The 21,882-nt window shown below is 35.2% G+C and overlaps 1 protein-coding gene across 1 annotated transcript in view; it reads left to right on the forward strand.

Annotated features, from left to right (window-relative positions):
* Nucleotides 1-21,882, forward strand: part of LOC112048660 (gamma-aminobutyric acid receptor subunit beta) — a 211,616-nt gene that overhangs the window by 184,615 nt on the left and 5,119 nt on the right. Inside the window, exons 5-10 of the mRNA XM_024086296.2 lie at nucleotides 17,186-17,295; nucleotides 19,014-19,096; nucleotides 19,443-19,580; nucleotides 19,792-20,076; nucleotides 20,442-20,629; nucleotides 21,308-21,646. Of these exons, the coding sequence (XP_023942064.1) occupies nucleotides 17,186-17,295; nucleotides 19,014-19,096; nucleotides 19,443-19,580; nucleotides 19,792-20,076; nucleotides 20,442-20,629; nucleotides 21,308-21,646 (1,143 nt within the window). The remainder of the gene's footprint in view (nucleotides 1-17,185; nucleotides 17,296-19,013; nucleotides 19,097-19,442; nucleotides 19,581-19,791; nucleotides 20,077-20,441; nucleotides 20,630-21,307; nucleotides 21,647-21,882) is intronic.

Raw genomic sequence — 21,882 nt, forward strand, 5'->3', positions numbered from 1 at the left:
GTCATAATTGCTGAATCGAATATAAAGATAGCAGAAGCCCGGAAAAGGCAATTGGATTTGAGAGGAGACGCGTCCGTAGTCTCCCTAAACAAAGAAATTAGCCTGAATGTGGTGACCCGAGAAAACGGTTCATAGCTGTGCAATTATCTGGACTTGCAGTATACAGCTGTTACTTCTCTCCAAATTATGCCTTTGAATAGATTTAAAAGGACGTAAATGAGCTGTTCGCAAGTATTCAGTCACAGTGAGGAGACATACTTGTAACTGGTGACTTTAATGCAGCGTCACACGTTTGGTCCAAAAATTCTGAAGATGCCAGAGGACGGTTAATAATGGAGATTCTCGCGAGTGCAGACATGATCAATGCCAACGAAAGACTAGCTCTGACTTTCCAAAGAGATGCCAAGAAATTAACTCCAGATATTACCATCGTCAGTCCCAGCATAAGACAGAGAGTATCAGAATTGCAGGTACTGGACGATGTACAGCTTGAGCGGACACCTTTACATAAAGTTCCAAATACTCCAAATGGAATTAAAACTTGTACATCAATTTCCAATAGGCTGGAGGTTAGACAAATTGGATAAAAATGTTTAGAATGTCTTTTAAAAGAAAAAAACTAATAGAAGGCACCACAAAGGCATGTGAAAAAGCTATGTCCAAGAAAAGAATACGCGAGTAAGCACCGGTATACAAATAAGAGAGAAGAGAGAGTTTTGCACAAAATGTCGACGAAAATACACTCGCCAGAGACGAAAAAAGTACGTAAACGTCTTCAACAAAGAGGAACAAAGCGAAGAAGAAGTAAAATAAGAGAGGAATACAAGTCCACAAAACTAGCGCTCCAACTGGCTATATCACAGTTAAAAGAAAAACAGAGGAAAGAATTTTGCGAAAAAATAGACAAATATACTTGGGGCTTAGGTTACAGAATAGTCACCAATAAACTGCGACGACAACCTCTAAGTCTTAATATGGAAGTAATCAGATTGATGCCCTTTTTCCGATCCACGATGACTTTTGCCGGATCGTAGAAGACGCTTCCCAAAAGATCGAAGTGACCGCAGAGGAAATTAAGTCAGCAGCAATGAGCTTGAAATCAAAAAAGGCACCAGGGCGCTAGTAGTCTGCTAATACGGAAAAATCTCTAATGGCCAGAGCAAACGCTGCGCTCCAACAAATCAACGCATGGATGTAGGAAAAGAAGCTTGCTCTAGCACCTGAGAATACCGAGACTATTGTCTTTAGCGGTAGACGAAAATTGGATCTAATAAAATTTGTAGACGAGGATACGGTAGCCGCTCCAAAAGAGCACGTTAAATACCTTGGGGTGTGGCTTGATAGAAGCCTCAACTTCAGCTTCAGTAGCTCACTCTGTTATTCTATACGGAGCGCCTATTTACGAAAAAGCCATGAGTGTCGAACTGTATCGGAAAAAGCTAGTGGCAGTACAGAGGCGAATGGCAATATACATAAACGGAGCATACAGAACAATCTGAACAGCAGCAGCACTTCTTATAGCAGGCTTTGTCCCCATAGATAAACTCATAAGAGAACGCGCGCAATCTTTCTTGGACAAAGAATTGAGTTTACATGAACGGCGAGAAAAATCCCTGACGGAATGGGAAACTGAAATCACGGGGAGGTGGACCGATGGCTGACTCAAGCTTTGAGCGGTCACGGGGTGTTATGCTGTCCAGCGAACGCGAGTGGCAGCTATACGGACGAATGCTCCGAAATATAATGATGAGAAGGGAAGAAAGAGAAAAAGAAGAAAAAAGGAAAAGAGAAATAATTAAAAGGCAGTTAGCATGATGTAATGCCACGCAGTTCCGTGCTAATTGTGGAGATTGAAAAAAAAATTAAATAAAAATTATTAGCGCTATACTCGATCAATATTGTAGTTAGAGGGTAGAACTGTATTTAGTAAGGCATGCGGTCGTTCCGGTAATGATCGATAGTGTTACTTTGTGTATCTGCCATCCTTGACACGTAAAGCTTAGAACCTGCTCTGAGGCTATGGCTTCTCCGTTAACAGAAGTGGAATTTAGTCTATTCCCCGTTAAGTACTTTAAATTGAAATTATATAACATTATATGAAATAAATGAAATCAAAATAAAATTAAATTTTAGTGCAATATGCCACAATTACATTTTATTAAATAACTATATATGTCAGAAGTAATTATCTGTGATTAGCATGTCGTTATCTGCCAAAAATATTCAAATTTAAAACACTACCCTAAACATTATATCTATCTTTACACACATAATATATAGGGTATCTGACAATTTGTCAGACACCCCGACATTTGTAATAACAAACTATACGGCCACGCGTCCACGACCAGCACTTCTTTATACAGTCAAAGCTGAAGTTATTCTCGTTTTGAGCAGTCACGGTGGACTTAAGGGTTCTTATACTATTACGTCTATGACAGAATTAGTATTTGAGTAAATTAAAAGCATCTGGCGAGGATATGAAGGACCTGTTTCAAAAGCTTGAATTAGAAACCGGAATTAGGCCTTTCGATTAACCGTAGCAAAACTAAAATCATGGTAATAGATCGCTCCAACAAACTCTCTAACACCAACTGCAATATTCCGGGAATCGAAAATGTGGTGAATTATATATACCTGGGTTCTTTGATCTGTAATGATGGCACTTGTGTGTCCGAAATTAAGCGAAGAAAAGCTAGGGATGCGATGACGAAATTAACAAACATCTGGAAAAATCGAAGCATCACAAACAGAACCAAAATACGCCTCGTTCAGGCACTTATTTTTCCGATTTTTCTGTATGGTGTAGAGACGTGGACTATTCACGCCAGAGAAAGACAAAGAATTGATGCGTTCGAGATGTGGTGTTGGAGGCGAATGTACCGTGGACTGCCAAACGCACAAATGTATCAATTCTTTCACAGCTTCAAATTAAAACACGTCTCTCAACCATCTGTCTACAGCGCATCCTCAGTTATTTTGGACATATCACACGCCGTAGGAACGAAAACTTAGAAAAAAGTTATTGTGGTGGGAAATGTGGAAGGCAAACGGCCGCGAGGTAGATCTCCAACCCGATGGTCCGATCTTCTAAAGGAAGCAGGAGCCCGAATCTTTTACAGTGCCGTCCAAATGGCTAGCGACCGTACTCGATGGAGGAGCATTGTAAACCAAATGATGACTCGCCAAGGTGGTCACGATCCTCAGTCATGACGGACCGACTAGAGAGAGAGAGAAATTAAAAGCAAAAAGCACTTCCAAAAAAAGCAAAAAAGCAAATTCCACTTGACATTTTAAATTTGAAAAATAATTAGTTAAAGTTGACTAACATTATAAAATCAATATGTTACAGAGATCTCGGTTTAAGTGATAAAAATGTGACAGATTCAACGAAGTTCATGCATTAGTATGATTGATTGACCAAAGAGTCGTAATTTAAGATTGTTTCAGGGCTGTAATCCAATGAATGGAGAATAGTATAAGAATGTATTGTTATATTTCATTTCATGATAGCAGGCTCTGGGTATCTGATCACGAGTGATCTACAAGTACCTTCAAAAACACTCTTGCATGATTCATTATGTAATCAAACTCCTTATAAGTGTGGTTTAGTCAAACTTATATTATAAATATGAAAAAGATAAAAAAGGGTCTCAGTGGCGTGCATAATGTTGCCGATCAGGGTATGCACTAGTAAGAAAAATAACCAAACCGGGAAAATCTGTATTTAACCCTAGATTCGTAAAAAATACGTCAGGCAAATAAAACAATATAATTCAACCAATTTTAAACTTTAATTATTTTAGAAATTACAATTATTTATTCTTTGGACTTAAGAGATCACATATTAATTAAAATAGTTTATTTTTTTTCTTTACACAATTTGAATACATATACATGTTGTGCACCCTACATATGGCTCTTTCACATTTCATGCAAAAGTTTGTTGTAATTTTTCTAGCCTAGACGGACACATGGCTATATGTATAGTATATATCTAGTACAATATATATATTATATGTGTATATACTATAATAAAGTAAAAATCTTTGTAAAAAAATGATAATATAATGTACAACTCCAAACTCACACAAACACAAAAGTTTCGTAAATTTTACGAAACGTTTGATATAACTCAATTCAGAAATCATATCCGACCACAATGACAACAAATGAAATTAGGAAGGTATAGTGAAGCGGGAGACGAAGAAATGACGCGAACTTTGTTTTTTCCAGGAATCATAATTTTGCCGTCATAATCTAATAGGTAGGGTTAATAAGCATTAGAAAACAACTCTAAGGGTATGTAGTATTTTAAAGCATGTATGAAGTGCAAGCCACTGGAAGATCTATCTTCCCATTGCTTTTTCGCGGCTTTACCATTGAACCGATTAAATTTAGTAAACATATTAAATATCACCATAACTATACAGTATCTTATCTCAGCCATTAAAACTTATATACAAGAACTACGACTTAAAATAAAAACTAAGTATATTAAATTAAAATAATAATATAATAAATGTTCACAGAAGATTTTAAATGCAAATAAAAATATACTCGTATTTTTGGTTTGTGCTTTAATAAATAAAATTATTTATGGTTGGAAAAAATAAAATGAAAAATTAATAAAAAGAAAAAAAGGGGATAGATGTAGTATATAGGACTGCATGTCAACATCTTGTAGACTGTTGACATTATAAAATTGAGTGTTATTACCGGATGTTATCAATATTCTGACAGCCGGATGCAGTCTGTGTCACGTGGTCATGCCAGTGACGAATACGATGTCAATATACCAACTATTGAAGTAACGAGTGTATAAATACAAGCCTCTCGTGACAGTGGGGCTCATCTATACTAATATTATAAAGAGGTAAAGTTTGTAAGTTTGTAAGTTTGTCACATTTTTTAAATGGGGTAATCTTCGGAACTACTGGTCCGATTTCAAAAATTCTTTCACCAGTAGAATGCTACATTATCGGGGAGTGCTATAGGCTATATTTTATATTAGTATGATATATATTCGCCGAGTTAACACTGTTTTTGTCATACAGGTCGGACCGAAAATCCTCTTAAGCAGACTTATTCGCATGCGCTGCCTTAACCATTGTGTAAAATTGAAATTAATGTATGGAGGCTTTATGTGTCTTTAAAAGTTCTACAAAAAAGTCCGCGACACCATATATCTATCTTCTATATATTAGCAGATATAGTACCTTTTGTGTTTTAAAAATTATAAATTTTATATACTTAGGTTTGCGTCATTATTTATGCTACTTAACTTAAATCCTTATCAAAATAAATTATTTAATATTCACAAGGATATTATGGAGATAAGATTTGCCCTTTATAGTATGTTAATTAGTTAAATAGTTTCGGAGATAATACAAAATTTCTAAAAGACGCAGAAATTCCGCTACATGACGCCCCGCGCTTCCCTACCCTACCCTACCGTACAGGTAGGGTAGGGTAGGGGTAAAGGTAGGGTAGGGGTAGGGTGGGGTAGGGCAGGGTAGGGGAGTGTATGCCTAGGTTAGGGGTAGGGTAGGGGTAGGGCCTACCCCTATCCTAGGGGTAGGGAAAGGGAAGATTACGGGTAGGGTAGGGTACGGGTAGGGTAGGGGTAGGATACAGTTAGGGTACGGGTAGGTTAGAAGTAGGGTAGAGGTAGGAGATCGATACTGAAGCCTATTTTCTATTTTTTGTCTGTCCGTTTGCCTTTTTTTTGACCGGGCATCACGCTGAAACTACAGAATGAATTCGAAAGATACTTAAGACGATTTGAGACCATAATACGTAGAAGGAGAATAGGATACTTTTTGTCGCGAAAACAAAATCAGAAATGGGTGAAGTAGGGGTAGAAAGTTTGTACGGAAAGTCCTCAATTTTTCTAGGTACATTTGTAAATGTAAAATGATAAGTGGACTATTTATTAGGTATAAGTTATAAAACTTGCAAAATAGAATGTGAAATAGGGGTTGTAAGTTGACATCGATTTTTACGCGGACGAAGTCGCGGGCGTCCGCTAGTTCTAGTATAAAAGCGACAGCAATGGGGTTCTAAGTAGAGTATTCAATTAAGTGAAAGTAATTAATTGAGTAATCAAATTAGTGATTAAGTAAATCATTAGGTTTAGTAATGTGTGCGTGTACATTACAATAACCATACCAAATTTTAACTTTCTAGTTTAAGTACACTCTGAGTTATCTTACTGACAACATTATCGTTTTAATTAACAACGCAATAAGTGGATATGTAATTTTCGAGTTCGTGTATCCATAAACAACCGTTAAGCTGATAGAGAGTGGGAACACTAATCGACTCCAACAATAAATAAATTATTAAACAAATAAAAAAAACCCTACTGCATAAAGTATAAAAAAAAACTGAAAAGAAAAAAAACAAGCTCAGTCCAGAAGTGTAGAAAGCGATTAGAAAACAGTCCGGACCTTAGATATTGGATATAATGATTTTCTTCTACATTATTTAATAGGTCTCGACTGTTTTCTAATTGCTTTCTACACTTCTGGACTGAACTTGTTTTTTTTCTTTTCAGTTTTTTTATACTTTTTGCAGTCGGGTTTTTTATTTGTTTAATAATTTATTTTTTTCACTCTTTTTAGTTACGATAGATGGTTAATTTCGGATTTATTTATTACGTTAATTACAAAGTACGATAATTTATACGTCCAACCGAGGTTGAGCAAATATTAAAAAAATCTACGGAACGCTTGGTGGGCGAATTCGACTCGCACTTAGCCGATTTTTATAATCAATATATTCAATTTAGTCTATTTATTTATAACTTCACTTCACAAACCTACTCGCACCTATAGTCATCCGCCTCGCGTATTTTGTATAGACAACTAATAAATAACGCTTTTCTAATTGTAGTTTTTTTTTTAAATATGGCCATGATATACCATTTTAGAATCTTGACAAAAAGCTCTTGAATTTGATACCCATAATACAATATTAGAAAAAAAAAAAAATTTTCACCTCGAGTCTGTAGCATCTCACAGTCGTCTTGTTATTTTTTTTTAGTTTCACCTATCTAAGAACACTTGAGTTATTGAGACAAATCTAACGATATCCTAATTACGTAAATCCGTTCAGTGGTTTGGAAGATACGAGGTAATAAAGAATATTGCATACCTACATACATACATACAAGATACGCGCGAAAAACATAAAAAAACACAAAAAAAAAGTGAAAAAAAAAATCGTATGCGATATCTTCTGATCAATATGAAGGCGGTACCAAGTTAGTGCTGCGTTAAAAAGCCGTTCCTGAAAATCCTAAATATTTATGGTTTGAACGTTTAACCACTCAGTAGAAACATGTTAGTGATTTTGAAGTCGGTTGTATGTTTTTATTAAAAAAAATTATTTTAGTATTTTTAGTGGTAACATGTTATAAGTGTAAAACAATATTACACATTTTGATTATAAAAGCACGATGTTATTTTCTTACACTTATTTTTCTTATTACGTACAATAAACCAAATCAAATTTAAAAATACTACTTTCATATTTACTCGTATACATCACTCCCCGTTTACACTACGAAATATAAATATTCTAAATCTTCTTTGTTTGTGTTGACAGTCACGACTCACATAGATGTAAAGTTCTTATCAATATAAACTAATCAAGCCCAACCACAAAATAGCTTTAAACCGTTGGGGGACTCACTTAGCCGTCTTTCATCGCCATTACCAGACCCCTTATGACAGGCACAACATACCTAGATGTAAGGTTCTCATTATAAATTAATCAAACCCAATCACAAGATAGCTACAGTAAACCGTTGAGGAGTTGCCTTAAAAGTCCCTCGCCATCATCACCAGACTCCTAATGACAGGCACATCACACCTGGATGTAAAGTTCTCATCAATATAATTAAAATGTAAGCCGTTGAGAAGTTCCCTTAAAATTCCCTAGTCTCCATCACTTCTAATGACAGTCACATTTCATCCAAGTATAAATTTCTCATTGATACAAATTAAAAGTCCAAACACATAGTAACTGCTGTAAATCAATGAGGAGTTCCCTCGTCTATGCTTCGGCCCCATCGACACCACACCTTCTTGGAATTGTAGTGCTTTAAAATACTTATTGAAAACCAACGACATAAATAGTATAGACTGCATGTAAAGTTTGTGAGGTTGTATGGGGTAATCTCTGGACCCACTGAACGAATTTAGAATATTCTTGTACCAATAGAAAGTCACGGTATTTGTTAGTGTCGTGTTGAAACCGCAGGGTGTCTGCTAAAATATTATAAAGAGGTAAAGTTCGTGGTATTGTATTGGTAATCTCGGGATCTACCAAACCGATTTTAAAAATTAATTTTATCACTAAAAGCCCTGTCAATTGAAAGCGTTAAAAGTTATTCTTTATGTCTGTACTCTTAAGAGAACGGGAACTACGCGGGTGAAACTGCGAGGCTTTGGCTATCACCCCTATGTTCCCACCTTTAGAGTAGAAACTATTTTTTTTTAATAATATGGATCTCAATTTGGGGAATAAAAAAATAATTATCGAAATCGGACTACACTATAAAAAGTAATGCGTGGTTTAACTTTCCAACTAATGGGTAAGTATACAATCAAACATCCCCTGTTTCCTTCCCTTAGGTTTAGAATTTATTTTTAATTTATATGGGACCTTGTTCGAAACATACCTTTTATAATTGAAGACAATATCAAAATCGGACCGCTCAGTAACAAGTTATGCATGTTCATTCATAAAAATATAAATACATTAAATACAAATATTCATAAATAAAATACAAATGGGTACCTTGTCTTCGTTTTATATCTGTTGAAATCTATCTTTTAAACATTTAATTATAGTAGCTGCTGTTAGATCGAGCTTAAGCAAAAGAAAATTTACTATATTCGTCTATAACGGTAAATAAATATTTATTTATTATTTGTCATTGATAATACCCTAAATACCCTAATCAATAGAGCATTTACCCTGCTCAGAAACAACTCCGATTTTGATGACATTTTTTGGTCACTTTTTTTCTTGATATTATTTGAAATCAGAAACCTTTTGGAGTGGGGACGGAATGATTTATATTATTTAAACAATATTTATTTATATTATAATAAATAATTAAAAAACGAAACACTACCGACTCCAAAAACAAAAACTTATGCACGAAACAGTGCGGGGACGAAATTATTTATATTGTTAAAAATTAATATGCTATTTATATAAAAAAATAATTTAAAAATACTACCCACTTTAAAATACAAACGTATGCAGAAAACAAATAAGCAGAAGAAAACATTATAATATTTCTATCTACTGATTACTTTGAAGCCGGTGCCAATGGTACAATTAATGGGTAGTCAATCGTACCCTCTTTTTCCACCTTTAGAATTGGAATTGCTTTCCCAAATCTATATGGGACCTACTTCGAAATATACCCTTTACAAAAAATAAAGAATTATCAAATCGGTCTACTCAGTAAAAAGTTACGCATAGTTTTACATTACAATTAATAGGAAAACAATCAATCATCTTCTATTTTCCTACCTTTAGGGTTGAAATTGTTTTTCTAAATTTATATAGGACTATTTTAGTAATATACCCCTTCTATTAAAAAAAGAATTATCAAAATCGAACTACTCAATAAAAGGTTATGCTTGGTTTTACATTAAAATTAATGAGACAACAATCAATCGTACCCTGTTTTTCTACATTTGGGATTGCAATTGTTTTTCTAAATTTATATGGGACCTACTGCAAAATGTACACTTTACAATTTATTAAGAATTATCGAAATCGGACCACATAGTTTTGCAATACAATTAATAGGAAAACAATCAGTCATCTTCTGTTTTTTTACCCTTAGGATTGCAATTGTTTTAAAAATTCATATGGGACCATTTTCGGACTATACCCTTTTTTATTTAAAACAGAGTTATTGAAATCGGACTACTTAATAAAAAGTTATGCTTGGTATAACACTAAAATTAATAGGTAAACAATCAACCATACCTTGTTTTCTTACGCTTAGAGTTGAAACTATTTTTTTTAATGTATATAAGACCATGTACAAAATATACCCTTTACAAAAAAAAAGAATTATCAAAATCGGACCACTCAATAAAAAGTTATGCTTAGTTTTACATTACGAAAACAGGGGACGATTGATTGTTTACCCATTAATTTTAGTGTAAAACAAGTATTACTTTTTATTGAGTAGCCCGATTTTAATAATTCTTTTTTTTATTACAAAGGGTATATTCCGAAGATAGTTTCATATAAATATGAAAAAACAATTCAAAACCTAAAGGTAGGAAAACGGTAGATAACTGATTGTCGGTCCATTAATTAAACCATTTCGTCCTCGCACCAAAACATTTCTGATTTTAAACAACATAAAAAACATGACTTTAAAACAAATCATCAAAATCAGAGCTGTTTCTGAGAACTTGAAACACACACTGAAAACACTTACTTTATGCGTTATTTGACTCTATTAAAACAGTTAAACAAAACATTGACTATAGAAATGATAAACAGATAAAATAGGGTCTGAAGCAAGCGTTCTCCTGGCTTAGAGAAAATCATTATTAGTAGACAAGAAAAAGAACGGAAAATAAATTGCCAAAATAAGCAAAAATAATAAAAAAATATCTATACAAACCACAGGATCTTAAAGAAATAAAACTTCTTTTCTTTATTAAATAACTTTATCAATGAATCTGGAGGTGTGCGCAAAGTTCTAAAAGCGTTACAGAGACACAAAAAAAAACATGGATAGCAGCTGGAGTAACATATAAAAAGAACAAAAAGTAACACCGTAAATTAATAAAATTAGCTACAGATTTCTATAATGACCTAATTTACTGGGATGTTAATACTGAAGAAAAAGATATAAATTTTGATCAAAAAAACGAAGAATTTACCCCATGCAACCTAAACGAAGAAGTAAGAAGAGTCATAGTGACCCAAAAAAATTATAAATCACCAGGGGCTATCAGCATAACAAAAACACAACAGCAAGTGAGATTTCAATTCAATTTTAAATTCATGAACGCTAAATAGTAGATTGTTATACAAGGGGCTAAAAAGACCCATTACATACGAGGTATTTTTAGGGCCCGAGACGTAAGGCGAGGGCCACCTAAATAGAAACCGTGTTTATAATGGGTTGACCCCACGTGTTACACTCTGCTTTTCATTACGATTGCGAGAAAATAAAATAGTTTAATTCAATATTCAATGATTTATTTTAATTGAAAATTAAATGTACAAAGTCTACAATTTTGGATATTAAGGGAGATGCTTTTACCCGGTAACATAATTTCCGACTACTGTGTAGATGAATAATGAGTAGGTATGTGAGGTAAACGTGGGAGATAATAGTTTAAAAAACTCCTTTCGTAAGTGAATCAATTCGTTGTTGTTTTCTTCACTTATTAAATTTTTCATAAGTAAGTATTTAAGTAAATGCGTTTCGACTTTGATGGTAACAGATTGAAAATATCATCCATCTCCAAATTAGGATCACCATTCTCACTAGATGAAGACAACAATAACATTTATTGTTGAAAAATATGTAAGTTACGGTCACATATTTACAATTATTTTCTGAAAAAAAAATCAAGTGTGTATTATTCACGCCAATTGTTTTTTAATTTCTCGCTTTTTAATTTTATTTTTTTCACATGAGAAAAAGGCAAAGGTATTACACCGTAAAGGATGTCCCATGTCTTCAAATCTCGCTCTTTTCGCAACTCAATAAGAATTAAATAAAAAATAACGCATTCCACAGACAAGAACGCTGCATTTCATTCCAATTTAAAGTTTTTTATTTATTTTTCAAAACAATCAGGGCCTTACCTATAATGATTCTATTTCGAATAAAACCTCCTCCGTTTTAAAGTAGGCTAGTATTTGACTAGTACTCGTAACAGACAAGAATTAAAAAAACAAAATTACTTTAGCCCCTAGAGGCTGAAATGCTTGTTTAGCCCCGCTGTGGAGTGGTAATATGACAGTGTTTTTGAGCAAGAGTAATGAAAAAGTATTTTTTATGGCGATGTCGGGCTAGCATACGTGCCAAGAAAAACAATGCGAACTTTTTTAGTTGATCAACTTCACAACTCTTTAAATTTTAAGTAATGGACGAAAGGAAGGTAAATAGCAATTGTGACGAAGTTTTTGACAATAATGTACTAATGTAATGTTATGTTGTACATATGTGGAATCCGTATTAATTTTACGTGTTTTAAGCTTGATGTACAACTTTGCCTGGTACATTTTATTCTATGTAACCGTTAAAAGTATATACAGATCATCATTGAACATGAAAAAATAATTAGCTAAAGAAATAACAATCTGTGCAATAATATTATGTAAAAAAATCAGCATTATATTTTGACCCAGTTCTATTTTTAGTTTTGCAACATGACTTGCATGTCTTTATCAATAAATATCTTTAATATTTTTTTTTAATAAATAAATATCTTTATTCGTGCCAAGTTTTAGTTAAATTCATCCTTAAAACTGTAAACAAAATGTTGTCCTCGGATTTTGCACACTCAATAGGGTAGGGGTAGGGTAGGGGTAGGGTAGGGGTAGGGCAGGGGTAGGGCAGGGGTAGGGCAGGGGTAGGGCAGGGGTAGGGTATGGGTAGGGTAGGGGTAGGGTAGGGGTAGGATAGGGGTAGAGTTGGTAGGGGTAGTTGAAAGCTTACATCGAGTTTCACGCGGACGAAGTCGCGGACGTCCGCTGGTTCTATATAAGTATAATGTTAAAAGTAGGCTTTGACATTTTAAAAATAAAAAACAACTTGCAATAGGAGAAGCAATCCTCAGTATTTTATATCCGTTGTTATAATCGATCATGATTACCCATAGCAAAATTAAAAGGAGTTCGATTAACTTCAGCTATTAACGAGGATAAAACATATTCTTATGAGGAGAACACCCAGGCCGCGTTGTAATTTTTTAAAAGTGTTTTGAAAAAAGCGGAACTCAACGCTTTTGTACGTCTGTCCGTCAAAAACCTTTACCTCAAAAACGGGTGGAGTTTATGTCCATATACTAAGATCTATAGCATATATCCAGATTTGCCGTTGATAATAAACGTTATAATTATGTACGAGTACCTATATATACAGGACTACTAAACCTTATTTTTTTTAGATATACCTACATCGCGTGCGCTGAAAAAACTATTGTTATTAGAATAAAATAATGTACTACAACTTTGTAGAACATATTGTGTTCTGCAAAGTTGTAGTACATTACTTTATTCTGATAAAATAGTTTTACAGCGCACGCGATGTAGGTATATCTAAAAAGTGTCGCGACACTTTTTGTAGATAATGTCGCGACACTTTTTAGATATACCATGCCTAACTATCATAGTCATGACGCAATAAGTTTGTCTGTATGTCCGTCCGTCTGTCCGCGGTTTGGCGCAGAGACTGATACTACTAGAGAGCTGTAAATTACCATGAGTATATATAAAAAAAATGTGAACAAAATCTTGAAATATTTTTTAGGGTACCTCCCCTACATGTAAAGTGGGGATGAAATTTTTTTTACATATTTAGCTCAAAGTGTGTGATATCGTTGGAGGTTTTTAAAATATATAATAGGTCTTTTACTAATAATTTTCGATTTAGGGATCCGCTTTGAAAATATTGAGCTTTTAAGAGCTAATTTTTGTTACAGTCAAGTGTACCCTGTACCGGCTAAAGGGTTGTCTATGGATACGTGAAAAAAGTCACGAGAGTAGGGTATATAATGAAGTTACAAGAAAAACCATAACAGCTAAGTATCAATTGCTATTTAAGAGTGTGGCCCACTCTAGGTCTGGCCACCAACACTTTCATATCTCACTAATAGTCGTCTACCTTCGTCGTCTTGTTAATTAAAAATATAAAGTTGTCAATAAGGTAACTCAGAGTTTGTTAAAACTAGAACGTTGAAATTCGGTATGGGTATATTAATTACTTATGTTAAATATTAAAAAGAAAATTTTAAAAGAATATTTTTACACACTACATGCAAAGTGAGGATGAATTTTTTTGTCGTCTATCCTATGGTGGCGGGTATAGTTATCGGTATTTTTGTGCATTAATTAAGCTCTATGGAATTGAAGTGCTAACCTAATCTACGGAACTCAACACTGCCAGTGTCCCGACACGCACTTGGCCGGTTTTTTAAACTGACTTCAAGAAAGGAGGTTATCAATTCGTCGAAACCTTTTTTTTTATGTATGTTCACCGATAACTCGAAGACGCCTGAACCGATTTGAAAAAGATTAGCTACCTTGTGCTTGAGCTTGATTAGTTTGTATTAATGAGAACTGTAAATCTAGATGGGTTGTGACTGTCATTAGGGGTCTGGAGATGGAGACGAGGGACACTTCAGGGAACTTCTCAACGGTTTACAGTAGCTACCTTGTGTTTGGGCTTGATTAATTTGTATTAATGAGAACTTTACATCTAGATGGGTTGTGACTGTCATTCATTAGGGGTCTGATGATGGAGACGAGGTACACTTAAGGGAACTTCTCAACGGTTTATAGTAGCTACCTTGTGCTTGGGCTTGATTAGTTTGTATTAATGAGAACTTTACATCCAGATGGGTTGTGACTGTCATTCATAAGGGGTCTGGTGATGGAGACGAGGGACACTTAAGGGAACTTCCGAACGGTTTATAGTAGCTACCTTGTGCTTGGGCTTGATTAGTTAGTATTAATAAGAACTTTACATCTAGATGGGTTGCGACTGTCATTAGGGGTCTCACGATGGAGACGAAAGACAGTTAAGGTTACTCCTCAATAGTGTAAAGTAGCTAACATGTGATTGGGCTTGATTAAATTGTATTAATGATAACTTTTCACCTTTTTTAAAGAAACAAAGAAGATTTTAAATATTCATATTTCGTACGGGTAAAAAAGGAGGAGTGATGTATCAAAGGTCAAAATAGAATTTTAAAAATTGGTTTGGTTGATTGTACCGTGGTAAAAGTACATGAGTACTAATCATAACAAAATAATGTGGTGGTTTAAAGATTTGTAACCAAAATACGTAATATTTTTTTACTCTTATAACATACCGCTAAAAAGAGAAAAATAAGAAATTTTAATAAAAAAATGCAACCGACTTTAAAATCACAAAAAATGTTTATACTAAACTAAAAAGCAAAAAATAACCTCGGACAACGTGCTACCTTGTCTGATGCCCAGCCGTAGCCTAGGTCGAAGGCCCCCTCAGCTTGTAGGCGGTACCAAGTCAGTGTTGTGTTAATTAAAGCCGTATCTAAAAGAAATGTCTGAAAATACAGCTAAAATCTTTATGATTTAAACGGCTTTAAATAATTCATCACTAACTTGCTACCGCGTTCACGCTGATCAGAAGGTAGCCCATAGTACGATGTTATTTTGCGCTTTTTAGTTTAGTATAAACATTTATGTGATTTTGAAGTCGGTTGTATTTTTTATTAAAGTATTATCACCAGCTATCCTATTCAATAAGTATGACGTAAGTAAGCCACCTAATTTAATTAACATCCAATGAATAAAAACTTTTAGCAAATCGTTAACGAAAATCACAATGAAGGTTTGTCAGAAGTATATGAACAAAAAATAAGAAAAAAAAAATTGACTTTAAAAACATCAAAACGTACCTATCCAATTAACTAAAAAGCGTAGTTAAAACTGAGCAGTTTATTTAAGCCTCCGAAACACACCTAGATCTATATAATTATAATTAGTTGAAAAATAAAATCATAGCTTCTGTTTGTGGTGGTTTGGGTAACGAATATTTTGAACTAAAGGGAAATGCCCACCGACCCATACACCATCGGCCCAGGGAACCTGGGCAAAGGTGTATATAAAAGTAACACATATAAAAGTATATTGAGATGATAATATAAAATAAGGACCTGATTAAAAAAATTGGCTTAACAAAAATATGTTGCTTGAAGAAAAATGCATTTTTTTAACACTCTTCTAGGGCAAAATATTCGTATGTAACATTTGGAGCTGTATTTTTTTTTTCTGTTACCAACAAACTTAACAAACATGAAAACGAACACATAAACCAATTAATTATAAGTCTTCAAAAAATTTAAAACTCAGGCTACAATATGGTCAACGATTTTAGCTTATCCCCATTGTGGACCAAATGATTTTATTATTAAAGTGAAATTATAAAGATTACTTTAGATATAAATAAATTGCCGGAGATGAGCATTCCTTTTTAAAACTAAAGAAACGCTTCTTATAACTATAATAAATTCCAAATCCTAATTCATTGAAACAAATCTATAATAATATTAGAAAGCTGAAGAGTATGTTTGTTTGTTTGATTGAACACGCTAATCTCAGGAACTACTGGTTCGATTTGAAAAATGCTTTCAGTGAAAAAGTAATATATATAATAGCAAAAAAGTGGTCTAAAGTGAATGTTATCCAAGTTCATTAAACGCGTGGCCTCCACCCTTCGGGCTTTATTATAGGTACACCGCACCGCAGTTTATTATACACCGGTCTTCGGCCGAGGGTTTGTGGTGCCTCTGATCGTGGCTACGGCTGGGAAATTTACCCAAGCACATAAAAAGCGCGGCCCCGGCCGCTCGCTTATCTGTGCATCGGCCTTTGGCTAGGGGTTTGTGATGGGGCCTCCGACCTTGGCTACGGCTGGGCATCTTACCCAAGCACAAAAAAATCGCGGCCTTCGACCGCGCACATCATTGTACACCCGGTGGGATGTTTAATTTTGTATTTATTGAAAATATAAATAGAAGGGGCGAAGGGGCCGAAAGTGTACATCGATTTTCACGCGGACAAAGTCGCGGGCATCTGCTAGTTATTATAATGAATTAGTTTGATAGGCCTTTAAAAATATTGTGAATGTGTTATCACCATTTCGCTAGTTTGTGAAATATTATGGTTTAAAGTACTCATTTTTATTAAGTTCCTGATGTTTAAGTATAAAAAATTACACAGAAGTACAAACATCAAATTATTAGGGAAAACAACCTAAGATTATAATTGACGGAATTGTAGTCTGGGAACCAAAAACCACTAAGTATTCTAAGAAGCAACGACGTATAACTAAGGAACGCTATACTGCGCGTGGTCCGTCACACACTTGGCAAGTTTTTTTTAAATAACCATGAAACTCTATTTACAGGTCCCTGATACATTCTTCGTAAATGAGAAGCAATCATATTTTCATATAGCGACGACAAGCAACGAGTTTATACGGATACACCATTCAGGATCTATCACCCGTAGTATAAGGTAAAAATATCACCATCATCATCATCATCATCGTCGTCATCATAACCATTATCATGGATATAAGATATTCTTAAGCTATATCCCACAGAATATATTTTTGTTTATGAACACCGTAATTTTAATAAGTCAAAAGGAAAAAACCGGACTTGCCCATCGAGGGTTCCGTATGTAGGATTATTATAAATAGTTCAGGAATCGAATTGCGCAATTCTTACTGAGCTTTCCTGAAACTCAACTTGATACACTTATCATTTTAACCTTTAACTATGAACGCGCGGTCTCACAGACCGCTCACCGTTTGCGATTTACGAGTCTAACCCCCCTTCCAAGCACCCCCGTTACTGAAGCACTTAGCTTCGGTTCTTGTGCAAAACATCGGGAGAGTTATCACGTTTTTCCCTTTACAAATCCTTACAAGCCTCTACTGTAGAGTACACTTTTATGAGTTAGCATAGTATAAACTTCTCTGATTTATAAAATTTTATTACAACTGTATATTTTTAGAGAGTTTCTCTTGAGAGTGTTGAAATATGCTTTCTTTGCTGAATAAACGGCCGTATCTTTTTTTATTTTTAAGAAGTTTGATTTTTTTACAACTTTTACGCACTCCTGAAATAATGGGTCTTAACAGACAGACGGACGGATTACAAAGAGATCTTATAAAAGTTCAGTTTTTTCCTTTTAAGATACGGAACCCTGAAAATGGAAGCCTTTGTTATTCGTCTGTCTGTCTATCTGTCTGCCTTTAATTCCGGAACGCGTGTATATGTCAAGTTGAAATTAAAGCCATAAATACACGGGTCTACAAATTACATTTTTTACAATAGCTGTGAAAGAATTAAACTTGTAAGATAACGTAAAAAGAACTTGACCGATCACAAAAAAGATGTATAGGCGGAGGGTAAATCTAAAATTCACATATTTTAATCATGGAAAACAGGGTCTTTACGCATGGAACGGCAGTTCAAAATTCATACTAATATTATAAATGCGAAAGTAAGTCTGTCTGTCTGTTACCTTTTAACGGCTAAACGGCTGAGGTGATCTAGATGAATTTTGGTGTAATGGTTAATGGGACGTTGGAGCAAGAAATTCAGCACTTTATGGGTTGAACTAAAAAAAAATTAATCATTCAATATTTCATACATTTTTTATGATAGGATTTGCGCAAATTTTTATAACTGTAACTCTTAAAATTATGAATTTTGGATTAAAACCTTTCAACCACTATTTTTCTTTCTGTTTCACGGACAAAAGTAGCCTATGTGCTGCAAGGTTCCATTGATCATAATTAAAAAATCATCTTTATCGGTTTAGCCGTTTAGCCGTTTATTTATAATATTACTATGGATAATATTCTTTACGGCACCCTTGATGGGCGAGTCCGACTCGCACTTGTCCGGTTTTTACGCTACTTATGTAATACCTGAATTTATATAAAAATAATAAAATATATTTTAATAATTTAATAGGATTGATTAAGTACCTACAAAAAGAATCAAATAGTCGTTTTCAATAAATGCTAAACAGAAAGCTTTTTCCAAAGAGATATAAAGTTTGTTTTATCATAAAAGTCTTTTCCGATCGTAGATAATTCGCAACAAATCAAGATTAACGACTTTTGCGCTTCCATAGCCACTGTCTCAGTCACTTAATGATATTGATATAGAGAAAAAAAATCAACGCAGAATTTCCTAACAAACGTTTATTTGCTCTAGATTAACTATCACTGCATCGTGCCCAATGGACTTGCAGTATTTCCCCATGGACCGACAACTATGCAACATCGAAATTGAAAGCTGTAAGTTCACATGCACATAAAAATAACTAACGCTTCTCTTGTTTTAATTCAAATTTCGTACTTTGTACTTCGCTTGAGAATAAAATATGGATACGAGATGGGAATAACTTTAACACTGGTCGTGTGCAAACTCATAAGGCTTTAATTATGTAGATAAACAAAACTTTGTAATGAAGCAAATGAACGCTTTGAACATTTTTGTTGTGAACGACGCTGAATGTCCTGACGTCGTAAAACACTTTAGCTTTGGTAGAATCAGTCATCCATTTTTAGGTTACGGTTGTATTGACAAAAACCCAGTGCGATGGGTGTTTATTTTATCGTTTCATATCTCTGCATGGTACAGTTGGCTACACCATGCGGGACATCCGATATAAGTGGAACGAGGGGCCCAACTCTGTGGGAGTGTCGAGCGAAGTGTCGCTCCCGCAGTTCAAGGTGCTCGGCCATCGGCAGCGGGCCATGGAGATATCTCTCACGACAGGTACACTGCACATTGATTTGCTATTTGATTCGTCCATTTCTTTTCCTCTGCACGTTTGTCGCTTGACTGCGAACATTTTGATCTAAATGCCATCTCAGATGCTACGTAAATCTGAGTTCATTGTTTTTACGTTTTTTTTATTCGTATATCATTCATATCATGGAAACCCAACAGTAGTATATCAATCACTGAAATTAAATCTTCATTTCAGGAAACTATTCGCGACTGGCCTGCGAAATACAGTTCGTCCGTTCCATGGGCTACTATCTCATTCAGATCTACATCCCGTCGGGACTGATTGTCATCATATCCTGGGTGTCCTTCTGGCTGAACCGGAACGCGACGCCTGCCAGAGTGTCGCTCGGTGTGACCACCGTGTTGACCATGACTACGCTGATGTCATCGACAAATGCCGCTCTACCGAAAATCTCGTACGTCAAGTCAATAGATGTCTATCTGGGCACCTGCTTCGTCATGGTCTTCGCTAGTCTCTTAGGTAACAAAAGATGTCGGATATAAGAATAATTATATTAATATATTAGTTTTTGTTAGTCGTATTCATTTTATGTGTTATTTTAACTGTTGCGTGTTAAGTTACTCTATAGTACTGTGATTTGTCTTGTTTTTATATGCGATGCGTTTTGTTGGAACAGCTAATGATACTCACGATTTCAAATATTTTTATAAGTAGTAGTAATATTTTAAAATTTTAAATATTACTATATATAAAACTGTGTGAAACGTAATTTGTCTATACATTTTTTGAGGAAATATATAGATTATTGCACTATTGGCATTGATATCATTTTAGCTATGCGTTGTAAAACGAAAATAGTCTCCTATTTTTTATCTTCTTTGCAGAGTACGCGACCGTGGGCTATATGGCGAAAAGGATCCAGATGCGGAAACAGCGGTTCACAGCTGTTCAGAAAATTGCAGCCGAGAAGAAGATTACCATAGACGGCGTACCCCCACCAGCAGTACCCGAGCCCCAAGCGACTCCTCGAACAGTCACACTGTCCAGGCCACCGCCGCCTAGCCGATCATCGGTGAGCTAGATGTTCTTAGATCCGTATTTAATGTTTATTATAGTAGGGGAGCCGAAAGGAGGATTTTTGCAGTTACTCAAGCGCGTTAGATAAACGTAAGGGGTTAACGTTTGCTGCCCTAAACATAGTAGGTACGTTCAGGGTAGCAAAAAAAAAAAAGAGATAGAGAGATGACCAACCAGCACGTCAAATAAAGATAGATAACTGCTGCGTGCATTTCGAAAATGTAACCAAAGATACAAAATAAAACCCTTGTATTTTTGTGCTCGAGCCACAAGCGCGTTTAATTTTTTTTTATTGTGAGGGTAATAATTCTTAAAAAAATCACTAACATTTTCTGACGATTTCAGAAAGCCGAAGTACTTTACTAGACAATTTCAATTGTCTTTATTACTTCGACGAAAGTAATAAATGTATAAAAGTACAATATAACCATTTTATCGCACGAGTTTATTTTACCAAAATTAAAATCAAAATCAAAAATCATTTATTTCAAGTAGGCTCAATTTACAAGCACTTTTGACACGTCAGTTGACTATTTGTAAAGATTCTACCACCGGTTCGGAAATCAAACCAAAAAACCAAATCTAATCGTTCCCCCATGATGCTTTAGTAACTGCAAAGTTAGCATACTGGGCTCCCCTACTATTAGATACAATGATTCTACGCCTAATGAAGTCTTACAATCCCCACACGCAGGAAGTGAGATTCAAGGTGCACGAGCAGAAAGTGTATGCGAGAGGCGGCCCGCTGGACAACGGGCGAAGCGGACCTTCGGTGTCGATGCAGTCCCTTTCACATTCAGCTCACCCCGCGCACCCGGTGCTCCCCCCGCACTCCACTCACGCTACCCTTCCCCCCCATACCCTCCCGGCCCACGCTGCCCATACACTACCGCCGCATATGACCGTCCCGGCACACACGGGGGTCCCGGCCCAACCGCCAGCCCCGGCCATTCCAGCCCCGCCGACCGAAGGCGAAGAAGCCTTGGCACCCCATCTAATCCAAGCGTCGAAGGTTTGTAAACACCTCAACTAATTTACTAGTAGGTATGATTTTTGCGATGATTTCTAATTCATAGTAGCCACGTGTAGCATTGCGAAATTCTTGCATTGCGATATTCCAGCATTGCGACTTTCTCAGCGATTTTTCTATTTGAAGTTGATCTTTTTTTTTATAACAAATTTACACGTTTTGTGGATATATTGCTGACTAGTTTCGTATCCAAAGTCCTTAATCGTGAACACATGTGT

This window comes from Bicyclus anynana, chromosome Z (assembly GCF_947172395.1).
Source record: "Bicyclus anynana chromosome Z, ilBicAnyn1.1, whole genome shotgun sequence".
Lineage (NCBI taxonomy): Eukaryota > Metazoa > Arthropoda > Insecta > Lepidoptera > Nymphalidae > Bicyclus > Bicyclus anynana.